This window comes from Protomyctophum parallelum, assembly GCF_964188405.1.
Source record: "Protomyctophum parallelum genome assembly, chromosome: 3".
Taxonomy (NCBI): Eukaryota; Metazoa; Chordata; class Actinopteri; order Myctophiformes; family Myctophidae; genus Protomyctophum; species Protomyctophum parallelum.
The window spans coordinates 34,258,387-34,280,930 of record NC_139698.1 but is presented as its reverse complement, the minus strand read 5'-3'; the positions used below and the strand labels follow the sequence as shown (position 1 = coordinate 34,280,930).

Below are 22,544 nucleotides of genomic sequence, written 5' to 3'. Positions count from 1 at the left end.
GCCATGCACAACAACAAAACACCCATCATCTCCTCAGCCCTTAGTGCATGCGTGCATGCCTCTGTTCTGTACATTGACACGTGTGTGTGTGTGTGTGTGTGTGTGTGTGTGTGTGTGTCGCACACACACACGCCCCTACCATGTTCATGTGTAGAAAGCTATCCAGGGAGTAGATGATTTATTTCTATCGAGTGCTGGCCCTGTCATGCAACAAGTAAAGCTAGGAGGGAGAGAGAGAGATTGTATGGGAGGAACTGTGGGGCAAAACAAATCTCATTCCCTGCCTGCTTCACCTCCTCTGACTCAGAGCGGTGGAGGTCTGAATGACAGCTCAGTGGGAAGGATGGATGGAGCACAGAGGAGAAAAAAAGAGAGACACAAGAGTGCATTCCAATTGGACGGAGGGTCTCGTGTTAATGGCAGAATATAAACATTTGTAAAACATTTAAGGAAAAAGAAGATGGACAAGAGGGAGAGGACAGTAAGAGCCAGGAATGTAATGGCGAGATGGACAGAATGGAAAGGACAAGTGACAGAGAAAGGGGACATAGAATGGTGCGAGACAGTGGGACGGTCGAGAAAGATGGAAAGGTGAGTGAGTGAGCGAGAGCGGGCGAGTGAGCGAGCAAGAGATAGATAGATGTGCTCAGACAGGGAGTGAAGGGGGAGGAGGGCCAGGATGAAAGTCATCAGGATCATTGGTGCCTGGTACTTTTCAAAGCCCTCACGCCTCGGCTGCCTTCACTGCCAGCAAATGGCTTTTCCATTCTCCCTCCATCAGTGAGGTCAGATAGCTAGGGTACACAATGCTCTTAGCAATCTAGATGCTGGCAATCTGTTCATCTTGCACTTAAATACTGATGGTCTGGATGAGACCAAGACACGAAAGAGGGCTAAATGGGGGGGGGGGGGGGGGGGGGGGGAGAAACAGACTGCTGGAAGGTCACACAAACGGGTGAAATACTGTATATATATATATAGGGCCCCTGACTCTGGTTATGGCTGCTGGTCTTTGAAACATCCTTTTGTGAGAACAGTTGGAGGAGCAAATGAAAATGGGCAGAGATTTCAGTGGATTTCTTGGGCTTGCTGTCCTGAGTATCATCAGGAATTGGAAGCAAAGCCCTTTTGAGAGCCACAGGTTTTTAACTGTACAACTAAGCATGGATGCACGCACACTTTCGCTACACATTCTCTCACACACACACACACACACACACACACACTTATTGATCGAGCTCACCAGCAGCTAGCCTAGAGAGCTCACCTCATGTGGAGAGCCCAGAGATTGATATGTGGACAGAAAATTGTAAATCAACAGGCTTAAAATTGAACTGCGCAAAATCAATTGCAGCACAAAATCCCCCACTGGCTGCATTTCATTCTAATCATAAATCTTATCTCACCCACAAAGGGGCTTGTATGCATTGCCCACTACAACGGTAAGGGCACAAGTTATGAGAAAGTACAGCAAGACCGACGATGCCATGTTTTCTTTTGTGCCACTAAAGTGTAAACAAAAATCTATACTCCATGTTGGCAGTAGACTACTCCATTGAGAAAGACAATGCGATGGAACAATCCATGAGAATTGGCACAAGGAAGGACTGAAGAACAGGAAGAAGGGATAAATAGATAAATCTAGCTAGTGTTCACTTCATCTGCAGGCACTGTAAACCTTGCTACGTTGCATTCCTGTCTCATGCAGATGTCAAAGATGTGGCAACCTGCCTCATTTTGGTTAGGTAGGGGAGGGGGTATTGAAAGGCAGAGGAGAGGAGAGAAGGCTACAACTCTGTGGGGAATAGAGCACCTGCTAGGTTGTGTCCCTGTCACCCTGTGGAAGTGTGTGACAGTGGACTTGAAAGAAAATAACACTCCACTAGACCACTACTAAATAAACATTTAAATCAGCATAAGCTTCTGAATATAACATTACAACCTCACTTTGTGTTCCCCTGAGTTAACAAACCTTAAGCCCAAAATAAAAAATATATATTTTAAATTACTAGGCTATATATAATAAATAAAGCTGAAATACAAGACCGGAAATGGAGTGGACAGTGGGGGGCATTGTTCTATTTACGTGGCTGACGCACTAACCGGTCAGCTACTGGTGCGCCACAAATGTGGAATTATTTTGGGGTCTGCTTTTACATTTCAGTCCTGAATGACTTCTGTCAGGTTTCTGGAGCATTCGTCTGTCATTATTGCTGATTTTCACCTGTGTTCATTTTGATGGACACTGGACAGGGCACGACATAGAAAGATATTAACCCTCCACTATTGAAGTATGGAAATCAAAGTAACACAAAGCAAGATGGGGGGCGGCAGTGTTTCAGGGGTAAAGTGGCCGGATGGGAACCCAAGGTTCCCAGTTCGATCCCGGGCCCCCCGAGAGTTATCAAGTGTCCTTGAGCAAAACTCTGAATCCCTAACTGCTCCCGATATGTAGGTTGGTGCCTTCTGCCTTGCATAGTTTCCTCTGCCATCTGTGTATGAACTATGAATGTGTGTGTGAATGCACTATGTAAAGCGCTTTGGATAAAAGCACTATATAAATGCACCATTTGCATAGGTAGCAAACAATTGCTTTACCTTAAACTGAAGTCAGTGAAATGAAAATGAATTGATGTTTTCTTTCTAATATTAGCACATCTGGATGAGTTCCAGACAGTTATGTGGATGACTTGGCTTCAGTGTCGATTACAAAAATGCATAATTTCTATCCCTTTAGGCAGTTGTATAAACTTCAGTGAGTGCTGCATCTGCATGCCCCACCGCTTTGCAGCACCCCATGACCCTAGAGACCCTAACTCAGGAGCACAGTGGTATGGTGGCAAGAACAGCAACAGAAACTACTGCATAGATATTACATAACCTGCAAAATAAACTTTATAGAGATTCAAATCCATAACAAGGCCAGGCACGAGGAATTGGGTCTTTTATATGTGCATAATTAAAAATGTGTTATTAAAATGTTGTTTGATAAGGTTGAGAAAATGAATAAAATATCTTGTGAATACAATAAGCAATTCAGGTAAAATATTTCAACTAGAGATTAGGAGCCGAGGCTCTGTAGACCAGCCTTAATGAGCAAGATAAAAGGAAAGCAGCAACTCAAGGCAAGGTCCGGCTGCTACGGTGTTGGAATACACTGGGCTGCAAATCAGCAGCTTTGTGTCCATCTGTAGTGTTTGGAATGAGGGATTGTAATTTGTCACCATCTGACAGTGACGCAGGTTTGCCCTCTGTTGGTCATGCATAGGTTCTACAGCTGAAAATATGACTATTGTGCCAGTCAGTCAGGCCTGGAATTGTTATGTTTTAGGGACAAACCATATTATGAGGAAAGACGCAAAAGGAGAAAACTGTGATATCAGCTTTCACACTGGGTCAGTGTAGAGGGGGCATCAAGGCCACTTTGGCCTTTATGGGTAGATCATAAGCGCATTAGGGCATAAAGCCAAACTGAGGGGAAACTGTGAACATAGCAAATAATTTAATACCGATCATTGGTCAAATTGGGGTGCAGGTAGTCGTGTAAGCTCACACCCTACAAATTAAAATTAGAATGCTGCAGAGATTAATCCCTCCATGAAATGTAGGCTGTATTAATATTGTCAGTAGAAAACCAATCTAACACACTTTGCTGTTGGGATGACAGGGAGGGTGAGAAAGACAGTAGAGCTCGCAGGATGGGGGATGCAGCAGAAAGAGCCTCTTGTTGGTTATGGAGCAGGAGAGCTATGCTGAATGCCAGGAGAAGAGATGGTCAGTGATTTGGCCACCACTGCCGACCCACCATGTTGCCAGTTTACAATTACATTGCTTTTGCAAACCCTTTCAAAATATAATGAATTATTGACATCATAAAATATACTGTAAGTATAGTACAAAATATCACAGTAGACAACTGTGATATTTTGGGGATAAAACAAAAAAAAAGCTCTATATTCTAATACCAGCGCAGTGGCCTAGTGTACTGTACTAGTCTACAGTAAAAGGTTTGGGACAGTGTAGACAGAGCAGTGGGTCCCAAACTTTTTTGTGTCAAGGACCCCCAAATCAACATTTATTAGGCCATGGACCCTCCATTTGAAAACATATGCCAGTGACCCCGATAAGGGAGGATTTTTACAGTTAAACATATTCATTTTATAGACACCCAAATTCACACGCATTATGCTATTTAATGGCATTTCTATCTCTGGTACCCCAAGTTATATTGTAAAACCACTGTTAATTTAACTCAGAGAGTGTACAAATGGAACAGTTAACCCATTAGGGTCCATTTGGTTCCTTATATATCTCTAATTGAGCCTAGCGGGGTCCCCGGACCGCACTTTGGGAACCCATGCTGTAGAGTACTCCACCACCCTTGTCTATAATATAGACTATTAGACTCTAAAATAATTGTACCCAATGCCGTCCTTCTTGACACAGCATCAAGGTTTGGATTGGGGGTAAGTACCTGCGACATATAATCCAACCACCGCACGCTGTACAGGCACCTGATGGCTTTACTTCTTACTTCCATATTGATAATTACTAAGGGTTTGTTCAGTAGCTAGCTGGGACTGGGGTTACCCGGTCTCTCCAATAATTCCTAGCCTACGGTAGTTAGTTATTATGAAAGGTCAGTAAGTCACACTACGTCAGTATACTATGAAAATACTGTTTAATTAGATGATGGTGAAACAATCATAATAAAGATAAACACAATGCTCTAATTGAAACACTGAAGACGGAGTTCTCGTTGTGTCGGGTCCGCCATGATGATTAGCATCCTCGCCTGGGCCTCATTTTTCAATACCTAACTAACGTGCTGATAAAATATTTACACTAACCAGTCCTTCAATTTGGATTTGCTTGACGGGAGAGTCCAGGGTTCCACCAGCAGAGATCCCAGGGCTTGGGGTTGATGATGATGCGGACTCTTTTCGTGCAGCCATTCTGTTCTATGCTATGATGCTATGCTGCCGCCACACGCGAGAAGGGAAGAAAGACTGTGGCGGACGTTTCCGCTTACAACGTCCACTCACTTTCTGCTCCGTGTGGGAACGTGAGCTACGAACTACTAGTAGTTCCAACTCAGTAGGAACATGGGATTCGTTTTATTGCAATTCTAAAATGACATTAACACGAACACAAAATAGGTAGCTGAGTTCATTAACAGACAACATTGCTAAGGTAAGCTGCTTTCACTTTCACTCTTTTATAATACCTCCCATTAATAACAGTATATGGCTACCCTGTGCTGTTGAATGAGTGACCCTGGTGGGATGATAAACAGATCATAAATCCCTAGCCCACGGACAACACCATGACTAGAGGGTCAAAGAGCAGGCATGGTGTGAATCTCAATTGCTTGTGTCCATCTGTCCTGCTATTTCCTTTTTAAAACTACATTGCTTGCTCCCCCAAAATGTGGCTCAAAATCTCGACTCTCTGAATAAGCTGATTACGGTTTTGGAGTCGGCAAGATTGGACTCTGCACATATTTGCCCAAGCATGTTGCTGAATCTCCCACATCTTCAGCACCAGTGAAGTCCGGACCGAGGTCATTGGGGTCAGGATTCCCAATATGTAGGAAATATAATCAGTCCAGGGAATTACTCCCCTCTGGACCTGATCAGATCTGATATTAAACAAAAGTAACTTGAACCTCAAAAATAAAGTTGCAAACTCATGCAATACATTTCTTTAAACTTTTAGTACTTCAATATGTCAGTCTACAACAGACCAGAACAGTGAATAAATATGAAATACCAAATACTTAAAACACTTTTATTTCAAATCTTTACAGATGTATCACAACTACAAGTTATCCAGAGACTAAAAATGTGGGATAACGAACTCAATCAACTGTAACAAATACATTACCAAGTTAGATAATGCAAAGGTGAATAAACATAATGTAGAGGTACAAAAATTACAATGTGATAAGTGGCCAGAATCATGTGAAACTTATATATAGTGCCAGATAAATTCAGGCAAACTTTAAACAGACAAACCTTTATCTTTATGGATTAACATGAAAACCTAATGACAAGTGCAACTAGAACAGGTTGGAAAGCTTACATGGTTGTTTTGACCATACAACAGTACCTTTCTGCAGGATGTACACTGTGAAGCTAAGTGTTCTGAAAATAAGGGGACCTTCATCTAAAATGTGGGACATTTTGAAGGTGGGGGTTGGTACACAAGTTAGGCAATAATGTCTTGAACAAACAGTAAGTGGACTTTAATTTACAAAAGAACAGATGAAACAAAACCATGGATGCAAAGTTTAAAAAATGTGATGTTTGGAGGGAAAAGGAAACTAAAAGGAAAAATAATCTTTCGGTTGAGTTATAAATATTCTTGATAGACATTCCTCTTCATCTTTAAGAAACCAAATGAATACTGCATGATACAATTTGTCGTAGTTGAAGACGAGTACAGCAAAAATCTTTTTTTTTCTCTCCCTCTTTTTTGACACTTTCTGAAACCCTCCCTCCATCATTCCCACTCCAAAAGTAAAATTGGGTTGACAATAAAACATAAAAGACCAAAAAAGTTCAGTAATAAAAAAAGGATTTCTGTAGCAAGCCAAATGTTTTTCTGTTCTTCGGGCATCTAAACAAGGTGGAATCTTGGTCCGGCTCTGGCGATGATGTCACTGTAGGGCTCAGTCTGGGCCACCTCGATAGCTTGCTGCTTCTTGAGGACCAGGAAACTGTAGAACTTGGCAGCTGCTTGCTTCCTGTTGTTGTTCCGGCACAATTCCAACAGGCTGACATTATCTTGCTCGGTCTTGGCCATGACACGCTGTTGAGAAACAAGCACAGGGAGCAAAATTAGAATAGTGCTGCCTTGTTCAAAGGGAGCAGGTTGGTTGTCGGCTCAAAATTAGAAATCAGTTTTATTGTCACATTACAGATTTACAAAGTAAAAGAGTGGATGAAATTGTTTGTGCATAGTTCCCATCGTATAATGTTTTTGCATAGAAAAGAAAGGGAAGAAAGGGCAAGTGGGGAATGGAGTACTAGAAAAAGACAGTCAAACATAAACATGAGATAAGGTATAAAGGTGCGTGAGCATAGCAGCAGGTGTGTCAAAGCAATATCTTCTCAGTAAGGGCAATTTTTCTCTTTTTTAACTTGAATCCATCATGACACTATGAAAATGAAATAAATCCCTACAAGACATTCAGTCTGATGAGATATCAGACTGAATGTCACTCAAGCAGAATGTGCAAAATAGAACAGAGGTGTGTGTGTGTGTGTGTGTGTGTGTTTGCGCATACCTGGAGACCATGGAGCATCTGTTGGGTTCTCTTGTTCCATCTCTTCTCCTCCTGGTCCTGGTCTCCTGTCTGCTCCTCTTCCTGAGAACAAAGAACACACTCTTCAGCACAAATCAGACAAGACAAGACGGCAACACATCACAAATAAGGCGCTCATCTTCCAGATATAAAGTTGTGAGAATGGCAAAAATGTGTTGCGATGATCAGCACCTCCTCCTCGTCGCTTTCACCGTCCTTCTTTCCGTCTTTTTTCTCGGTCAGCAGGTCGAGTTCGGGTATGAGCTGGGTGAGGTTGAGGGTGGTCTCCTCTGGAGGCATCTCCACCTGAGGCATGTCTATCGTCTGGGAGAGAACAGAGTTGTCGGCTGGCTGCTGCTGCAACTCCAAGGGAGTCATCTGAAACAGAAGCACGGGACATTTCAGTTAAGACAAGCGGTTGCTCCTTTTCTGACATGTTTGAAATGCAAACAGCACGTGGTACAGTAAAACATTAACCCCTTTTTGGCGGGAACCCCTTTTGTTGTTAGCATTATGTTATGCTTTAGCTATTGAAAAATAGCAGATCTACAAGCTCATAGCGTGCCACCGAGTGGCGCTAGAAACATAGCTTTCTCAGAAAACTGTCATTTTCAATCAGACATTTTTAGAATCTGATTTTAGGTCAAAATGGGTTAAGGCTGGCCCAGGCCGTAGCGTAACGGTCTGGGCACCGGACTGGTAATCCAGTCGCAGTGTGCCGCGGGTTCGACTCCCGGACCCGACACGGCCTTTACTGCATGTCATCCCCCCATCTCTCTCCCGTTTCCTGTCAGCCTACTGTCTGTCCCTTCAAAAAAAAAATCAATAAAAGGCGTAAGCCGCAAAAAAAAAAAAAAAAAAAAAAAAAAAAATGGGTTAAGGCTAAAAGGATAACACAAAAAAGTCCTGGAGACTTGTTTCCATTGTGGTCCTATGTATTCAATTCATTAACATTGTAAAACTAGAAAAAGTGCCCTTCCGGGCACAGGTCTCCACCAGGTTATCCACAGATCCGTGCAGTTAGAGGTAAAAACACTTTTCGGCCAGTTATAGCGCCACCTTGAGGCTGAGTTGAAATTGTTCATGTGGCATTTCGTCTTCGGCCTAGTGGGAATGTGGGTGCACAATTTCACGGAAATCACGCGATGTGTTCATGATTTGCAGCATTTTGTTTGAAACTGAGCACTCCTGTGAACTTTGGAAGCCAATCTTAACCAATCAGGATGGAGTCTGATAAATCTGAAAGACCCGTTTCGTTGAATGGCTCTAGAGAGACTGTGTACCAATTTGCGTGATGTTTGGACAAAATCTGTAGGTGTACTGTGCAAAAACTTGTTTTGCACAAAGCGGCCTCCTGGTGGCGCTATAACAGGCCGTTCTGGAAAGTTTGGGGCAGAGGTTCATGGTTGGCATCCAGGGAGTGTGTGTGCAAAATATGGCATCGACCGGGTTAACGGTGGGCGAGATTAGCTGTTCACGGACACACGGACGGACACACGGACGGACGGACGGACACGCGGACGGACGGAGTGCAAAACATACTCTCCCCACATGCCTTCGGCCTGGTGGAGACAAAAACACAAACACTATATGCACAAAGGAGATGGGAACTAGAAATGAGTGTGGTTGCCGCAATCGCTTATATAGGCCCCTCACACTAATTTTGCCAATTACAATGTCACATCACCCCTGTGATCATGTGTAAGTAATTTGGCGGGGATTTATCGCCCAAAAAACACTTTTCTGCAACAAACTGTTACACTTTTCTCATTTGCGGGGCCCCCTATGTATGAAAATTTTGCTCTTGGTTGATTAAACCATCTGCGAAATTCGGGGTGGATTGGACGTTTGGTTCATGATTTGCGATTTTTTGTGTGTAAAATAGGCCCCTCCCACTAACTCCAGAAGCCGATTACGGCCGAACGATACACACTATCAAAATTCTGCCTGTGGTGTTTTAATCAGATAGGTCCGGAGATCATGCGTACCAATCTTTGGACAAAATCTGTAGGAGGAGGAGCAAAAGGTGTGTTTTGAAGAAAATTCAAATTTGGTGGAAATCCTTTCCTGGCGGAATCCAAATTTTGATTTTACGATTTACGGTTAAAGAGTCCAAACGTAAAGTGGCTGTTATAGCACCACCTGAGGCCGACTGATGTAATTCCTTTTCAATTAACTTTCATAATTATGAACCTCCCCTGAGTCCCTCCAAAGTTTTGTAAATATGGCGCTTACGGTCTCCAAGGGAAAAAATACTTAAATTGGAGCCTTAATTAGTCTTCAATCTTCCCATTATAAATCTATGGAGAACCAATTAATATCAATGAAATATACAAAGGATCTCTTAGCAAAATACAAGCACACGATTCCCGATGAAGCCGGTCGATTGGACATGTGGGAGGAGTAGTGCAGCAAAGTATCGCTCATTTACAATAACAATAGTCTGGTTGCCCTAATTACATTACTTGATTCAGTGTAGTGTCTAAGCCAGGGGTTCCCAAACTGTGGTGCGTGCACCCCTTGTGGTGCGCGAACACCCTTAACCTGACGCTGCCAGATCCAAGAAGCTTGCTACACAAATTTGTTTCACAGCTTATTGGGATCTGGGATCGCGGAAGCAAATTCGATGACGGGGCTGTTCCTTTTTTTCCAAGATACTTGGTAGATGATAGGGCTGGGGCGGTATGGGATTTTTATTACCGCGGTTATTGCCGGCCCCCATACCGCCGGTATGGCGGTTATTACCCCCCCCCCCCCCCCCCCCCCCCAAAAAAAAGAAAAAAAGAAAAAAAAAAAAATCTTTTTTGGGGGGGGGGGGGAATAATAAGAGGGCTAATAAAAGTTACAGGTATGGTGTGTGCGATATTAATTGTGAGATTACCATAATGACGGTAATCATTAAAGGACCACTTTTGAACCTATCTTCATATAATAGGTCCTCACTAATAGTCATGATAAAATGGCACGTTTCTTTCTACTCGGTCTGTGTCACATAGGAGGCCTAATCTAATTGAATACCCCTGCCATAAAGCATTACACTTGTTTACAAGAGGGTCCACCATTTTCAATTCATCATATCATTTTGTACACTATGCACTTCTATAAAGCCAAAAACAGGAAATCATCATATAGGAGGTAAAAAGGGGGAAAACGTATACAGTGAGGGGGGAAAGGGGTGGGTGGAGTCAAGGGATTTACATCTTAATGACAGTTGGTAGGGCGTTCCACATTTTTGTGGCATAGGAGTGAAATGAATTTAGGTGGACCCTCTTGTAAACAAGTGTCCACTCACAGTTAACAGTCTTTGTATTGAGTTGTGCTTGAAATGTAGTGTAATTATGCAAACTGTTAATAAATATTTTAATCAATCAATCAATCAATCAATCAATCAATCAATCCTTGTTTGTGCCGAATCTGGGTTGCACATGGTTTTTTGAACTCCCTCTGGTGTTGTTGTGTTGCTGGCATGATTAGACTGACTGAGCGTCACTGTTTATTATGATACACTTTTCATTTCATTTTTTTTACCGCGGTAATGAACCCGATACCGCGGTATGCGTTACATACCGGCGGTATGGCGGTATTGCGGTTATTGCACCCAGCCCTAGTAGATGATTGGATGGGACCGTCTGTCTATCACCGTGTGGGCGTGCAAACACAACCAATCATATTGACGTGTCTATATAGCTTCACATCCGGTTTCGCACATATCCCGCCCTTAGCTCACGCTGATTGGTTCGGTACGGATTGGATTCGTGTCAGCTCAACTCCCTGAGAGATCCCAGATGAGTGCTGTGTTGGGGAACATGGTTACCCAATACCGCCCCCATCTGGCAGCGTCAGGTTAGAACACCCTAGGGGGTGCATGACATGAAAAGGGCAATGGTGGTTTTACAGTGTTATTTAACACAAACGGCAAAATGCGGTAAACACTGTTGTTAAGGAGATGTACAGCGCAGCTGTGGAGTATACAGCAGCTGCATGTCTCTCAGTGCAGTGACATTCTGTGATTATTTGCCATAATCATATCAAATAAAAAAAATCGGCCAAGTACAACGAGACGTTGTGGGGTGCGTCAGCTAGGCCAGGAGGTAACAGGGGGTGCACGGCCTAAACGGTTTGGGGAGTGCTGGGTCTAAGCAGTGGACTGCCATGGGAGAAGAAAAAAAGGATGTATCCTAATTGCATATTAGAGAACAAAAAGGAAAAAAAAGTGTAGTTAAGAACATTTCAAATCCCCACACCAACAAGAATTGCAATAAATAAATAAAATATACCATTTTGCTACACTGGAATTAGAAAATAGTTTCAATACATCAACTGTATGAAATTAGAAAATAGTTTCAATACATCAACTGTAGTGTCATAACAGTTGTCACTAACTCAAAACAGAATAAGATTACACAAGCTACCTTCGTAGACTTCAAGCATAATATAAAATACTGTACTTACAGGCAGGGTGGACTCTTTTTCGAGGGCCTTGCGTTTAGTGCCACGGGGGGTTGAGGGAGGAGGCATGATGGTCTCGTCCAGGGTCGTCCTACTACCCTCAATTGCAGAGGCCCCTAGCATACTGGGCTCCTCCATGATAGTCTGGTCTGAACCGGAGAAAGAACAGAGGAGAATTTTAATGACAGGAAGAAGAGTGAACTGAACACAAAGCAAATTCACACATGGCTGTGTTGGCATGTTCTGCATTGAAAAAGCGGGGTAGCGTTTCATTGACTTAATGGCAAGATGGCCACCGTGTGAAGGGTGAATTGTGGGATGAGTGATTTAAGCAGTCACTCCTGGCCTGAGTCAAAGTAGAGTATTTCGACTCTGAGCAAGGTGTGACTACACACCTGTCCATCGGGTTAATGCATGTCATCCCCATAAACATTCAGGGAGACAGACAAGGCAGTCTCCCTGAATGTGATGAAAGCTGGATATCTGGCATGGCAAGCAGAGTGTGGTCTCATGGGAATAGAATTAACAGTACTTTTGTCACAAAACCATGGCTGTCATCTGACTTACTTGAACCCGTTACAAGAAAAAAAACTCTAAATATGAGAGAACAGGTGGATTAACAAAGCAGCCACATAGAGGAACAAGTATAGTCTAAATCCAAATTAAGAATGACAATGAATGACAAAAACAAACATCTTCAAACTGAGATATGGAAGACATTCTCAGTGGGAGTCACTGTGTTGTGTTCACACCAATTACTAATTGTGGTGCCTCAGTCCCTTCTCTAGGGAATCTCTGCATCTAATCTACCGGTAGTCTCTCTCCCTTGACACATCTATCCTGTGCGGTTTGGGTGTAGTTTCCCCTCTATGGACCTATCCATTTTCCCTTTCTTGTGTGCATGCAGACTTTAGAGATGTAACTTGGGACACCATCTTTTCTATTTTCTTTCTCCTCACCCTCACTCTCTCACACACACACTCTTACCGATAACATCTCTGTGCTGACCCATGACGTCTTCGCGGGGCACGTCAGGGTTCTCCAGCTCTTTGAGGAACTCATCCAGACTGTCAGCTTCACCTCCCTTCCGCCTCTTTCTCATCTCATCTGGCACCAGAGGTGTCAGGCAGCGGGTGAACATCTGAACAGATGTAAGAAATTAGAATTGAAACATCAAAATGTGCAAATTCATTGATGAATTCCCCGTAAGGGGGAGAGTGCTGAATTTTGCATCAATAAATCCGTTTTACAATCGTTTTTGTATTCTTGACAGCTGGATGTGGGCATGACAAGAAAGACTGAACAAGATATTGTGTAGTTTCAAATGTTTCAATTCTTTAAAAAAAATGTCGTTTTAAACCCCCCAAACAGAATTTCAGTTAAGAAATATATGAGAATAATATGAGAGAATTGTAATTCCCCTTTCTCCTGTGCTGAAGCAGCACAGGAGCACACAAACACACACCATACAACCGCTGAACCCTGCGGTTGTATGGTGGTCTAATATTTCACACACTCACTTTGAGCAGCCTAGGGTTCCAGAGTGGCTGTGCCGGGAGAGAGAAAAGCTTCTCGACTCCTCCAGTCTCCTTCCACATCATCAGCTTCTTTGTGGGAGGAGCCAAGTCTAGGGTGGTGACGATGTCAGAGTAGTCAGACAGTTGGGCTCTGATGGTCTTACTGTCCAGCTCCTTCACACTGTCCACAATCAGTTTCCTCTTGCGCTTCGCCTTGGTCTCTTTCACTGAAAAGAGTTACACATCAGCATTGATAAGTTCACTCTTGCCATTTGTTCTTTTCCCAAAGGTGATAGAAGAGGGACAGTACAAGTCTACTACATGTTGTCATTAAATTAAGTGAGAAGAAAGAAATAGTGTTCTTTGCACTGCATTCTACTTTCTATTTACAGAAATAAGGCCAACCCAAAAAATACTGGTACTAATGTGAAATCAAAAGAACTTAATAGCAGTATTCCATCCAAAAATCACACCTGTGTGAAGTGAGTCCTGAAGGATACTGTTGTATGAAAACAAGGCTGCTGTACTTTATACCTTATACTAAGCCTTTAAACTATGAGGTATAAAGTACAGCAGCCTTGTGTTCATACAGAAAGATTGGGTATTGGTTAAGACTGACGTTATGCATCTTTCAGGACCTTACACTGCTTCGTCTCAACCATTACTCTATGGCTCTGGTCTCAGCCACCGCTGTGTGTTTTTTGACATTCCATTTTTCTCTAACGTTGAATGTTGCCAACCCTGTTGGAGCAGCCATAAACTACACAGGTTCATCCTGATGTTCTGGGCATCTTTGTAAAGTTAGTGTTTGTAAAAAGCAGGTAAAAGAGTAACGTTTGAGCAGACTAACATCAGTCAATCTACCATTCAATGTAGTAGAAGACCTGCGAGTTTACAACGCAGATGTGTCGTCTCCGCCTACAGGAAATATGTTTGCCGCGACCATGAGACCCGTTTCTGAATTTGTCTATAGGAGTGTTTGCACCACTCAAACTCCACCCACTACCACCTCTTCAAACATCCAAAGTAGGTCTCACCAGTGATGTCTATGGGTTCCAGGGCGAAGGCCTCCTCCTCATTATGAACCAGGGTAGTCTGTTCCGTTTGGTCTGCCATAGCAGGCAGGGGCTCAGCTGGACCCGAGCCTGGGCTATCTGGTCCGGCTGAACACATGCAACAAGAGAAGTTAAATGGTTAGATGCAAAGTATACATCTTATTTTTAACTGTCTGGTATGGTGGGAATTGTACAGGGTCTTCCAGAGTACTCTGTAGTCAAGACTTTATACGATAGCCGTAGCAAGACTTGTCAGTGACCTTCGCTGAGAATTTTGATAATTTAAATGTACTTGTAATGCATGAACTATCACGCAAGTTTCAAAGTTGAAACAAAAACGTTTGTACTATAGAAGTATTTGAGTGTTAATGAAGGGAGCACCAGTGTTTCCATTGTATATTTCCATCCTTTTAAGATGAGCATCAGTATATCAGACTACAAAAAAAAGAAAAAATAATCCCACACAACTCTATTCTTAACATTTCTAAATATTTAAATAGGCCATGACACAGCCAGAAATCATCATACTTGATTCAACATATCACATGACGCCAAAATCTAAAAGGCTGGATATTGATTGGTGTTTACAGTAGCCAACGGGACGAGATTACAGGTTAATGTGTGATGGCCTGCATCAACATGTGTGAATTCTATCGAGGTGAAGAAACAGACTGGCACATTTTGAAAACAAGGATTTAAACTAGCAGCTGTAGATTTAGCAACTAACATGACCCATTTATCAGATCAAATGAAAAGGTTGTTTACAGACAAACTGCAAGAGACAACGGATTCTCCATTACTCCTCCGCCACCTGTGTCAGCTCTCCTGACGGCAGAGCAGCCAGCTGTGTGACGAAGGAGTAGTACCGCTACCGTCAGCAACAGGTCTCTGCTGCTCCCAAACAGTGGGAATAGCTTGTTTATGTATGTTGTAGTTGTCTGTCCATCTACAACTGCTCATTTAAATAATATAATAATGTACTGTAAATATAATAATACACTTGAGGTTGTGCTGTACTGGTGTGCTGATCTTTGACCCAGTGCCAATACATCACAGTATACTACACAGAATAAAACACCCAATTTGTCCATACGACCTAGAAGATTTGCCTATGTTGTGTGTAGTCAAATATAAAGCAACATAGCAAGTGTGTATGATAACCAGAGGGTGGGGAAGTCCAAATGAAAAATGCTTTAATTACGGGACTGGAGGTTGTCAAAGTCGTCTTCATCATCATCTCCGTGGTCAGGAGGCATCATGACACTCTCTGTGATGGCTGGAGGGTCATCAAAGATACCACCTCCGTCCTCATTACTGAGCAGCTTGTCCACTGAGAGAGAGAGAGTAGTCGGAGGAAATATTCAGACAAGCTTATTTCAATCGATCGATCAATTTAACAACCCATTAATCCGACATTGCCCACTATTCTCTAACCCTAACATGTACTTAGTTTAGACTAGTCATTGGTCAGACCAGTCATTAGTCCGACATCGACAACCATTCTCTATCCCCAACATAACCGCAAGCACGGGAGCAGCACAGTTCAAGCGGTAGTCCGACCATTGTTTCCGCATGTCGGTCTGTTGGCGGGTCTAATCTTAGTATGCATCCCATTAACACACAGCTCATGCGTTGTGAGCTGTAGATCTTCTAAAAAGTGCACAAACAAATTATAGGGTTACTTTAACCCATTTTGGGCAGGAACCCTTTTTGGTGTTTCAAGGATTACTTGCTATTGAAAAATAGCAGATCTAGCTCGTAGGTCTGCTATTTTAGAAAAATCGTGAAAATGTGGCACAAATATTTATATATATTCTTTAAGAGCGAACGTTTTTAATTCAAATCTTTGCTTCTGGGGGAGTCCCTGGAACGACATATTTTCAGATCGAGATCGGCGGCCAATTACATATATTTTTGGAGTTCGTTGACATGAAAATGTTTGAGCACCACTGACATTAGAAACATGGGTTGTTCCGAAAACTGAGACCGAAAACCTTTAGAAGGCATTTGTAGAATCGTCCTCAGGTCGATTAATATATAAGTGGTTAAATTAAAGCCACCATTCCACCCCCCACCCAGCACTATCACTATTACACTTGGAGTGGACATGCTACTCCCACACTTAATTTCATACAACCTTATAAGCTTTATACATTCAGTGTTTGGTAATGATATATCAATATCAGACCCGAGAGGAGTGAATTTATTTGCATTCTACTACTTATACCCCACAATCACTCACCTAGCATTCCACCATCACTGTTGCCCATGGTATTGTCTCCAAAATCGTCATACTCCATGTGATTGGACTTGTCGGGGAGAGTTGCCGGGCCGGGCTCAGCCTCCAGCAGCAGGTTAGTGGCTGTGGCACCGTGCATGAGGTCGTCCTCAAACGCAGTGGCATCACGCATCATTTCTCGATCATCCATGCCAAAGTCAGCTGAAAGAAAACAGGTTGTAATTATTATTAAGATGTATGGTTTCTTGTAGCAGTGTTGTAACTAGTGTGAAAAAAAAACTGTTCAATATAACTTTACCGTGGTATCAATACAGCCCCTCCTCCCCGACTCTCTCACCCGGGTGTTTTTTTTTCTCCTATCCGCTCCGCTGAGTACCCAACATTGCTCATATTTCTATTCATGTACACTAAAGTCTTGTCAAGATGGCATGTACGGAATCAGAAGTGCCGTTTGGAAATGGTTTCCAGACTAATTCAGTGCGCTACATGAAGCCGCCACAAAACAATGCCACGGAACGCAGTGAATCAGGCTGGAAATCAGGCTGATTTAGAAATACTTTGAATCCAATGAACATGGAAAGCCAAAGGACCGTTGCAAGCCCCCATAGCCGATTTACTTTGTTGTTGTCATCCTGTTAGCGATGTCCAAAGCTATTGCTAATCAACATAGCAAGCTAACGTTGCATTTCCGGTCTACATAGGAGAATACAGAAACTATTCTCTGTTTGCGCGCGTGGAAATTTCCGGAGTAGATGCATTGGATAATATCCGATGATGTGGTTGACTATGGTAAGAAATAAATTAATGCTGTTGTGCTTCACAACTTTACTTTTATGTATACTTTAATATGTTTATAATCCAATGTTACTATGTATAATAATAATATTAAAATGCAAATAAAATGCATAATATAAATATGAATAATAAATAATGTTGCTATGAGAATGCATAAAATGCACACTTTTATTTGTACTTGTACTTATTTGTAAATGTTAAACCTGTAGTTGTGTGGTATCGAAATATCAATACTTTTCCAAATATCGTATAGAAGTTTGAAATCCAGTATCGTGACAACACTAGTTGCAACTGAACAACTCATTGATGAAACACTGTTGGGTGTGTGGGACGGGTCTGCATGGGAAATGGAGAATTCTGGCAAATACTTCAGCTGCAATTTGGTGTGAATTCCAAAAATTTTAACTGCTCTTTTTGTTGTAGCAAAGGTTCCTCATTTGACATTCCTCATGTAAAAGCGTAAAGTTACACACGTGAAAATAGAATGATTCTGCAAGTCATTGTGGTGTGGTCAGCATTGCCATTATATGTCCTACCAAAGTCGTTGTCCTGCATGAGACTGAGGTTGCCTACATCCTCCCGCATGGTGATCTCCTCCACTCTGCTCTGGTTCAGAGTGAACTGCGCTGCCACATCTATGTCACTGCAGGGAACACAAAATAGAGCATTACTTTGCATGACAGTAGCAAAGAGTAGCAACATTATAAAACTGACATTTTAATACAATAAAAATAACAATAATAAAATGAAGTAAAACTGTAAGAGACTAAACTTTAGAACAGAGCATCTAGTAGACTTACTCAAGGTCAGGGAGAGGTTGGTCAAAGTCATGGAATTCCTCAGGTAAGGTGATGGCATTGTAAGCTGCTTCTCTGTTCTCCTCAGGTAGATCCACCACACCTGGAAATGAAGCATGGTTTTGATACTACAATCTCACTCTAAACCAGGAAACAGATTTATGATGCCATGTAAAATTTCTGGCACCAGGCTGTAGAAGCCAGAAAAAAAGCCATTACAAACCCTGTTGCCTTAAGTTCACACATCAGCAATTTTGCTCTTGCATACAACAGAAGCAAAATGGCCCGTTTGACCACTGTGTGAATATATATGTCTTTCTGTCAATCGTAACTTTTACAATATGAAAAGTTTTAAACAATGCAGAATACTTAACTGGTGGTATTTAGTCTGCAATTCCCCTACCTGGTCTGAAGGCCATTTTTATCTTGATGAAGGCCTCATTACAGTCAGCCAGGAGGTACTTGGCCTTCCTGTGGTAAATCCTCACCACTCCCAGTAGCAAGTGGCCTGAGGTTCGCAGCGCCATCTTCACCTGAAGAGTGGAGGACACAGAAAAATGTAATTACTGCTAGTGCTTACAGTAGAACTGGGTGACATGGAAATTAATATATAGTTGATCAAATATCTCAATATCGATGTTGTGGCGGTAATATTTTATTAGGACAATAATATCAATTATTTGGGTTTATGGAAAACAGTAAAAGACTTGTCGTGTCATTATTGAAAATCCCAAAATCTAGCCTCACATCACGATATCAATATGTTTTATCACCCAGCCCCAGCTTACAGGCTAAGTCATGAATAGGATATGCATTGAGGAGTGATCGTACAGTTACATTACTGACAGTGACATGACATGTGATGAGCCAGGAAATTACCCCAGCACATGCCTCAAGCCTGCAGCTTGGAGACCATTAGTTACCTTGGGACAGATGATGCTCTCCACACTGCTCTCCAGGTTACACTCGAAGACATGGGCCTTGGTCAGCTTCTTGTCCCAGTGGGCCGCCAGCCAAATCTTGGCTAGCGGCCCACGTTTACTCAGGACAAAGTGGGCGTAGAACATTGCCCCGGCTCCTCGGTCTCACTCACAATAGAGAAAGCCCACCTTGAAGACAAAATGTATAGGTGAATATGTGTTTTTGAGGTTATCAGTAGAAAGAGGTGACCCTTTGGAAACCAATAATAATCATGGAAAGACTATGATTATAGCCTATAAATAATGCTTGTCAAATGGGGCACACACCCAGGCTCCGAGTCCTACCTCCCTTCTAAAATCTAAATCAAGAATAATTTGATTTGAGGCAAAAGTAGCATACTAAGTTTTATTTAGTGATTTACAGGAGAACAGTTTGGTTTGTTTTTAGGTAGAGAACTAAAAAGTCTCACTGAAATGTCATTGTTTTGGGGAAAGATTGTGCTAAAGCTTCTTCTCAATGTTACATGTTTTGCTAAAGGACATTGATCAATTGAATACTGTATGTAACAGTTTGCAAATAGTACAACGGTGCTAAAAGGTTTAACACAAAAGGTCTTGTTTCCATGAGCACCTTTACCTTGTTAGATACGTGTTCCCATATGAAATGTAATGTTAACGGATAACTAGCACAAGTGGCTTCTGCACAATAGTTTTACATACATTGTAATGTGTGTGCCGACATGCATTGTTCCACAACGCATGTCTGTAATGTATACAGTACTATTGAATGGACATTTCAAAACAAGCGGCAGTCACTCTTCCAAGTTCTGAAAGTAAACAATCGAACACCAATTTCACATGAAACTCATAGTAAGCTGCCGTACACACAAATATTATATTTAATATTATTAAATAAACATATTCGGTTTTATCGTTCCATTAAATATGGAAAAAGGCACCTTGTAAGTTGTAACGTCAGTGTGTTAAACCCAGAAAATAGTCGGCGCCATCAGATGGGACGGACCCATTGCTACAAGTGTGAACTCAACTCCTAAATAATACTATGCGGAAGACGAGTGATATTAGCACAAAAACGGGACATATTTTAAGACTTTCCCTGTCGCTTTCAATGAGCACGCGCGGACCATGCAAAAATAAAAAATATATATAATTACAATAGGGGAAAATAAACAAAACAACGCTAACAGGAACAAGGCGCGCGTCACAACCTGCCACTACTTTACTGTACCGTTAGCATGGTGGCTAATGGCCGCTAGCAGTTTGAAGGCCTCGCAGAGTAGAACAAACCCAAAATAACAAATCCCAAATGTGCGATGCATGCTCTATTTTTGCCTCGTGGGGAGGGGAAAAAATCAACACAACGGCGCGCAAAATAATATCGCTGCAAGTGAACTCACCGATTCGACCCCCTTTACAGTGAAATGTGAATGGTTTATGTTATTTCTCCCAGAGAATTCTCCCCTGTTGTACTCATTAAAACAGCCAAGATGGCGCCAGTCGTCTTCCTCCCGCTCACTGGAGTCCTTTTAAAATCAGCAGGATGTTTACAGTCAAAAACCCAACGCGGGGAGGAGCCATCTGCCAGAGCTTTGTGCTCCGCCCGTAAGGCGGTGTCGCGCGTCCGAAAATAGCCGATCTGCAAGCTCACAGCGCGTCGCTTACGCGACACGCGGTGAGCTTGCAGATCGGCTATTTTCGTACGCTCGGACCAGTGTAGGGTTACAGCAGACGAGGATAGGGGGCGACATCGCACAGATCTTCGTCATTAATAAATCATTGCGTCTTATGTAAGAGTGAGTGAGTGAGTGAGTGAGTGAGTGAGTGAGTGAGTGAGTGAGTGAGTGAGTGAGTGAGTGAGTGAGTGAGCGAGCGAGTGAGTGAGCGAGCGAGCGAGCGTGTGTGTGTGTGTGTGTGTGTGTGTGTGTGTGTGTGTGTGTGTGTGTGTGTGTGCGTGTGCGTGTGCGTGTGCGTGTGCGTGTGCGTGTGTGTGCATGCTCAGACAGCAGGCCTTCCCAAAAATGATAACATCAACAATAACAACAATGATTAATCAATAATAATGTATTATTAATTAAACAATACGTTATTAATGATATTATATAATAATAATGACTGTGGATGGTAGGTCAGATTGTGGATGTATTTTTTTCCTATTTTCTTTCATCTTATCTATCTATCTGCATTCATTAATTTGTCAGTCTGTATTCTGGTCTTCGTGTCTCCCTATTCAAACCAAACCGGTCTCATACAGGCTACCAACAGAATAGGCTAAAATAAATATCCTCTTTAAGTCATTCATATCAATGTCAGGAATATGGAAGCAAATATACAGTATATACTAGTATACTGTAGATATTCATTCAGATAGAACTACTTGCTGAACAGGTGGCAAATAATTATAGTGCACAACGGCACGAGAATGTTACAGCACACCAAAGTCCTTGTAGTGGTGCTGGTCCATGGGAGAATCAATTAAATAGTGGTCTTCAAGAGACAAGAAGGTGGCATGGCCGCACACATGTGGTATAGCCAAAGTGTAAATATTTTATTATAGTACAATAGAACATGAATCTGAAGAGGAGGGAAATCTGCAGGAACTCGTACACGTAGGCCTATATGCACCAAGAGCCAACCCCCAACAACAAATTAGAAGCAGAAATGAGGAGGAACATCATAAAGACACTGAATCATCTGGAAGCAAATTGCAAATTGGCTCACACTAAACTGGATTTGTCTCAGGCAACATCTGTGTGTCTGTGTGTGTGTGCGTGTGTGCGTGCGTGCATGCGTGTGTGTGTGTGTGTGTGTGTGTGTGTGTGTGTGTGTGTGTGTGTGTGTGTGTGTGTGTGTGTGTGTGTGTGTGTGTGTGCATGTCAGTGCCTGACAGGTTATGTTAAACAAGTTGATTGTGCATGGCATGTGAAACCGGGTACTGGATTGGTGTTGGTGTGCCAATTAGATTTAGCTTTCATCTGTTGAGGTTAAGGATAGAGTATGGCCAGGTTCGGTTTAGATTATAGTTAAGGTCGTTAGAGTAAGGCTGATTTGGAATGAATACTGTAAATCAAGTGTGTAACAAAAAAGTGTATTGCAATTTGCATGGCACACATTTCCACAGATTTCAACAGTACAACCTTAATTTTCCCTATCATCATGTCATGTATTCAAATACACATGCAAGCATGCAAATACATGTGTTATTAGCGTACTCTAATAGTTGTGTGAGGATTCTATAATGTATGTATAATTTCCTTCTGCAGCAAACAGAGATACTGTAAAGTATGGCACATTTGTATACAGTTCTGCACAGTTGATTTGGAGTCTCAACCAACCAATACAGTGCTGCAGTTTGAAAGATAATTTGGTCCAGACTGCTGATTGCTGCCTGCTGCTATATAACTGGAAGTTGATGCCCTCAGAGAATTCTCCCCATGCAATACAA

At 42.3% G+C, this 22,544-nt stretch overlaps 2 protein-coding genes across 2 annotated transcripts in view; both read right to left on the bottom strand.

Annotated features, from left to right (window-relative positions):
- The window catches only part of LOC310856323 (eukaryotic translation initiation factor 3 subunit H), a 58,142-nt gene extending 53,126 nt beyond the window's left edge, over positions 1 to 5,016 (bottom strand). Inside the window, exon 1 of the mRNA XM_083761684.1 lies at positions 4,851 to 5,016. Coding sequence (XP_083617810.1) covers positions 4,851 to 4,955 — 105 coding nt within the window. The 5' untranslated portion in view covers positions 4,956 to 5,016. The remainder of the gene's footprint in view (positions 1 to 4,850) is intronic.
- A 766-nt stretch (positions 5,017 to 5,782) lies between these two features.
- On the bottom strand, positions 5,783 to 20,625 carry LOC310855493 (double-strand-break repair protein rad21 homolog A-like). The gene is made up of 14 exons (XM_083760514.1): positions 20,500 to 20,625; positions 19,085 to 19,270; positions 18,565 to 18,694; positions 18,165 to 18,264; positions 17,901 to 18,007; positions 16,573 to 16,770; positions 15,532 to 15,660; positions 14,313 to 14,438; positions 13,279 to 13,502; positions 12,746 to 12,899; positions 11,762 to 11,907; positions 7,502 to 7,687; positions 7,292 to 7,372; positions 5,783 to 6,813 (listed from the first exon to the last, which is right to left on the bottom strand). The coding sequence occupies exons 2-14, from the start codon at positions 19,226 to 19,228 to the stop codon at positions 6,622 to 6,624; spliced, it is 1,917 nt and encodes a 638-aa protein (XP_083616640.1). The 5' UTR covers positions 19,229 to 19,270; positions 20,500 to 20,625; the 3' UTR covers positions 5,783 to 6,621.
- Between the last annotated feature and the right edge of the window lie 1,919 nt (positions 20,626 to 22,544).

Excerpts from the sequence above, each read along its gene's own strand:
- LOC310855493 (XM_083760514.1), bottom strand. The coding sequence starts at position 19,228 with ATGTTCTACGCCCACTTTGTCCTGAGTAAACGTGGGCCGCTAGCCAAG. Across the intron at positions 15,661-16,572 it reads CAGTGATGGTGGAATGCTAG|TGGACAAGCTGCTCAGTAAT; the intron begins GTGAGTGATTGT and ends TCTCTCTCTCAG. Across the intron at positions 6,814-7,291 it reads AGATGCTCCATGGTCTCCAG|CGTGTCATGGCCAAGACCGA; the intron begins GTATGCGCAAAC and ends GTTTCTCAACAG.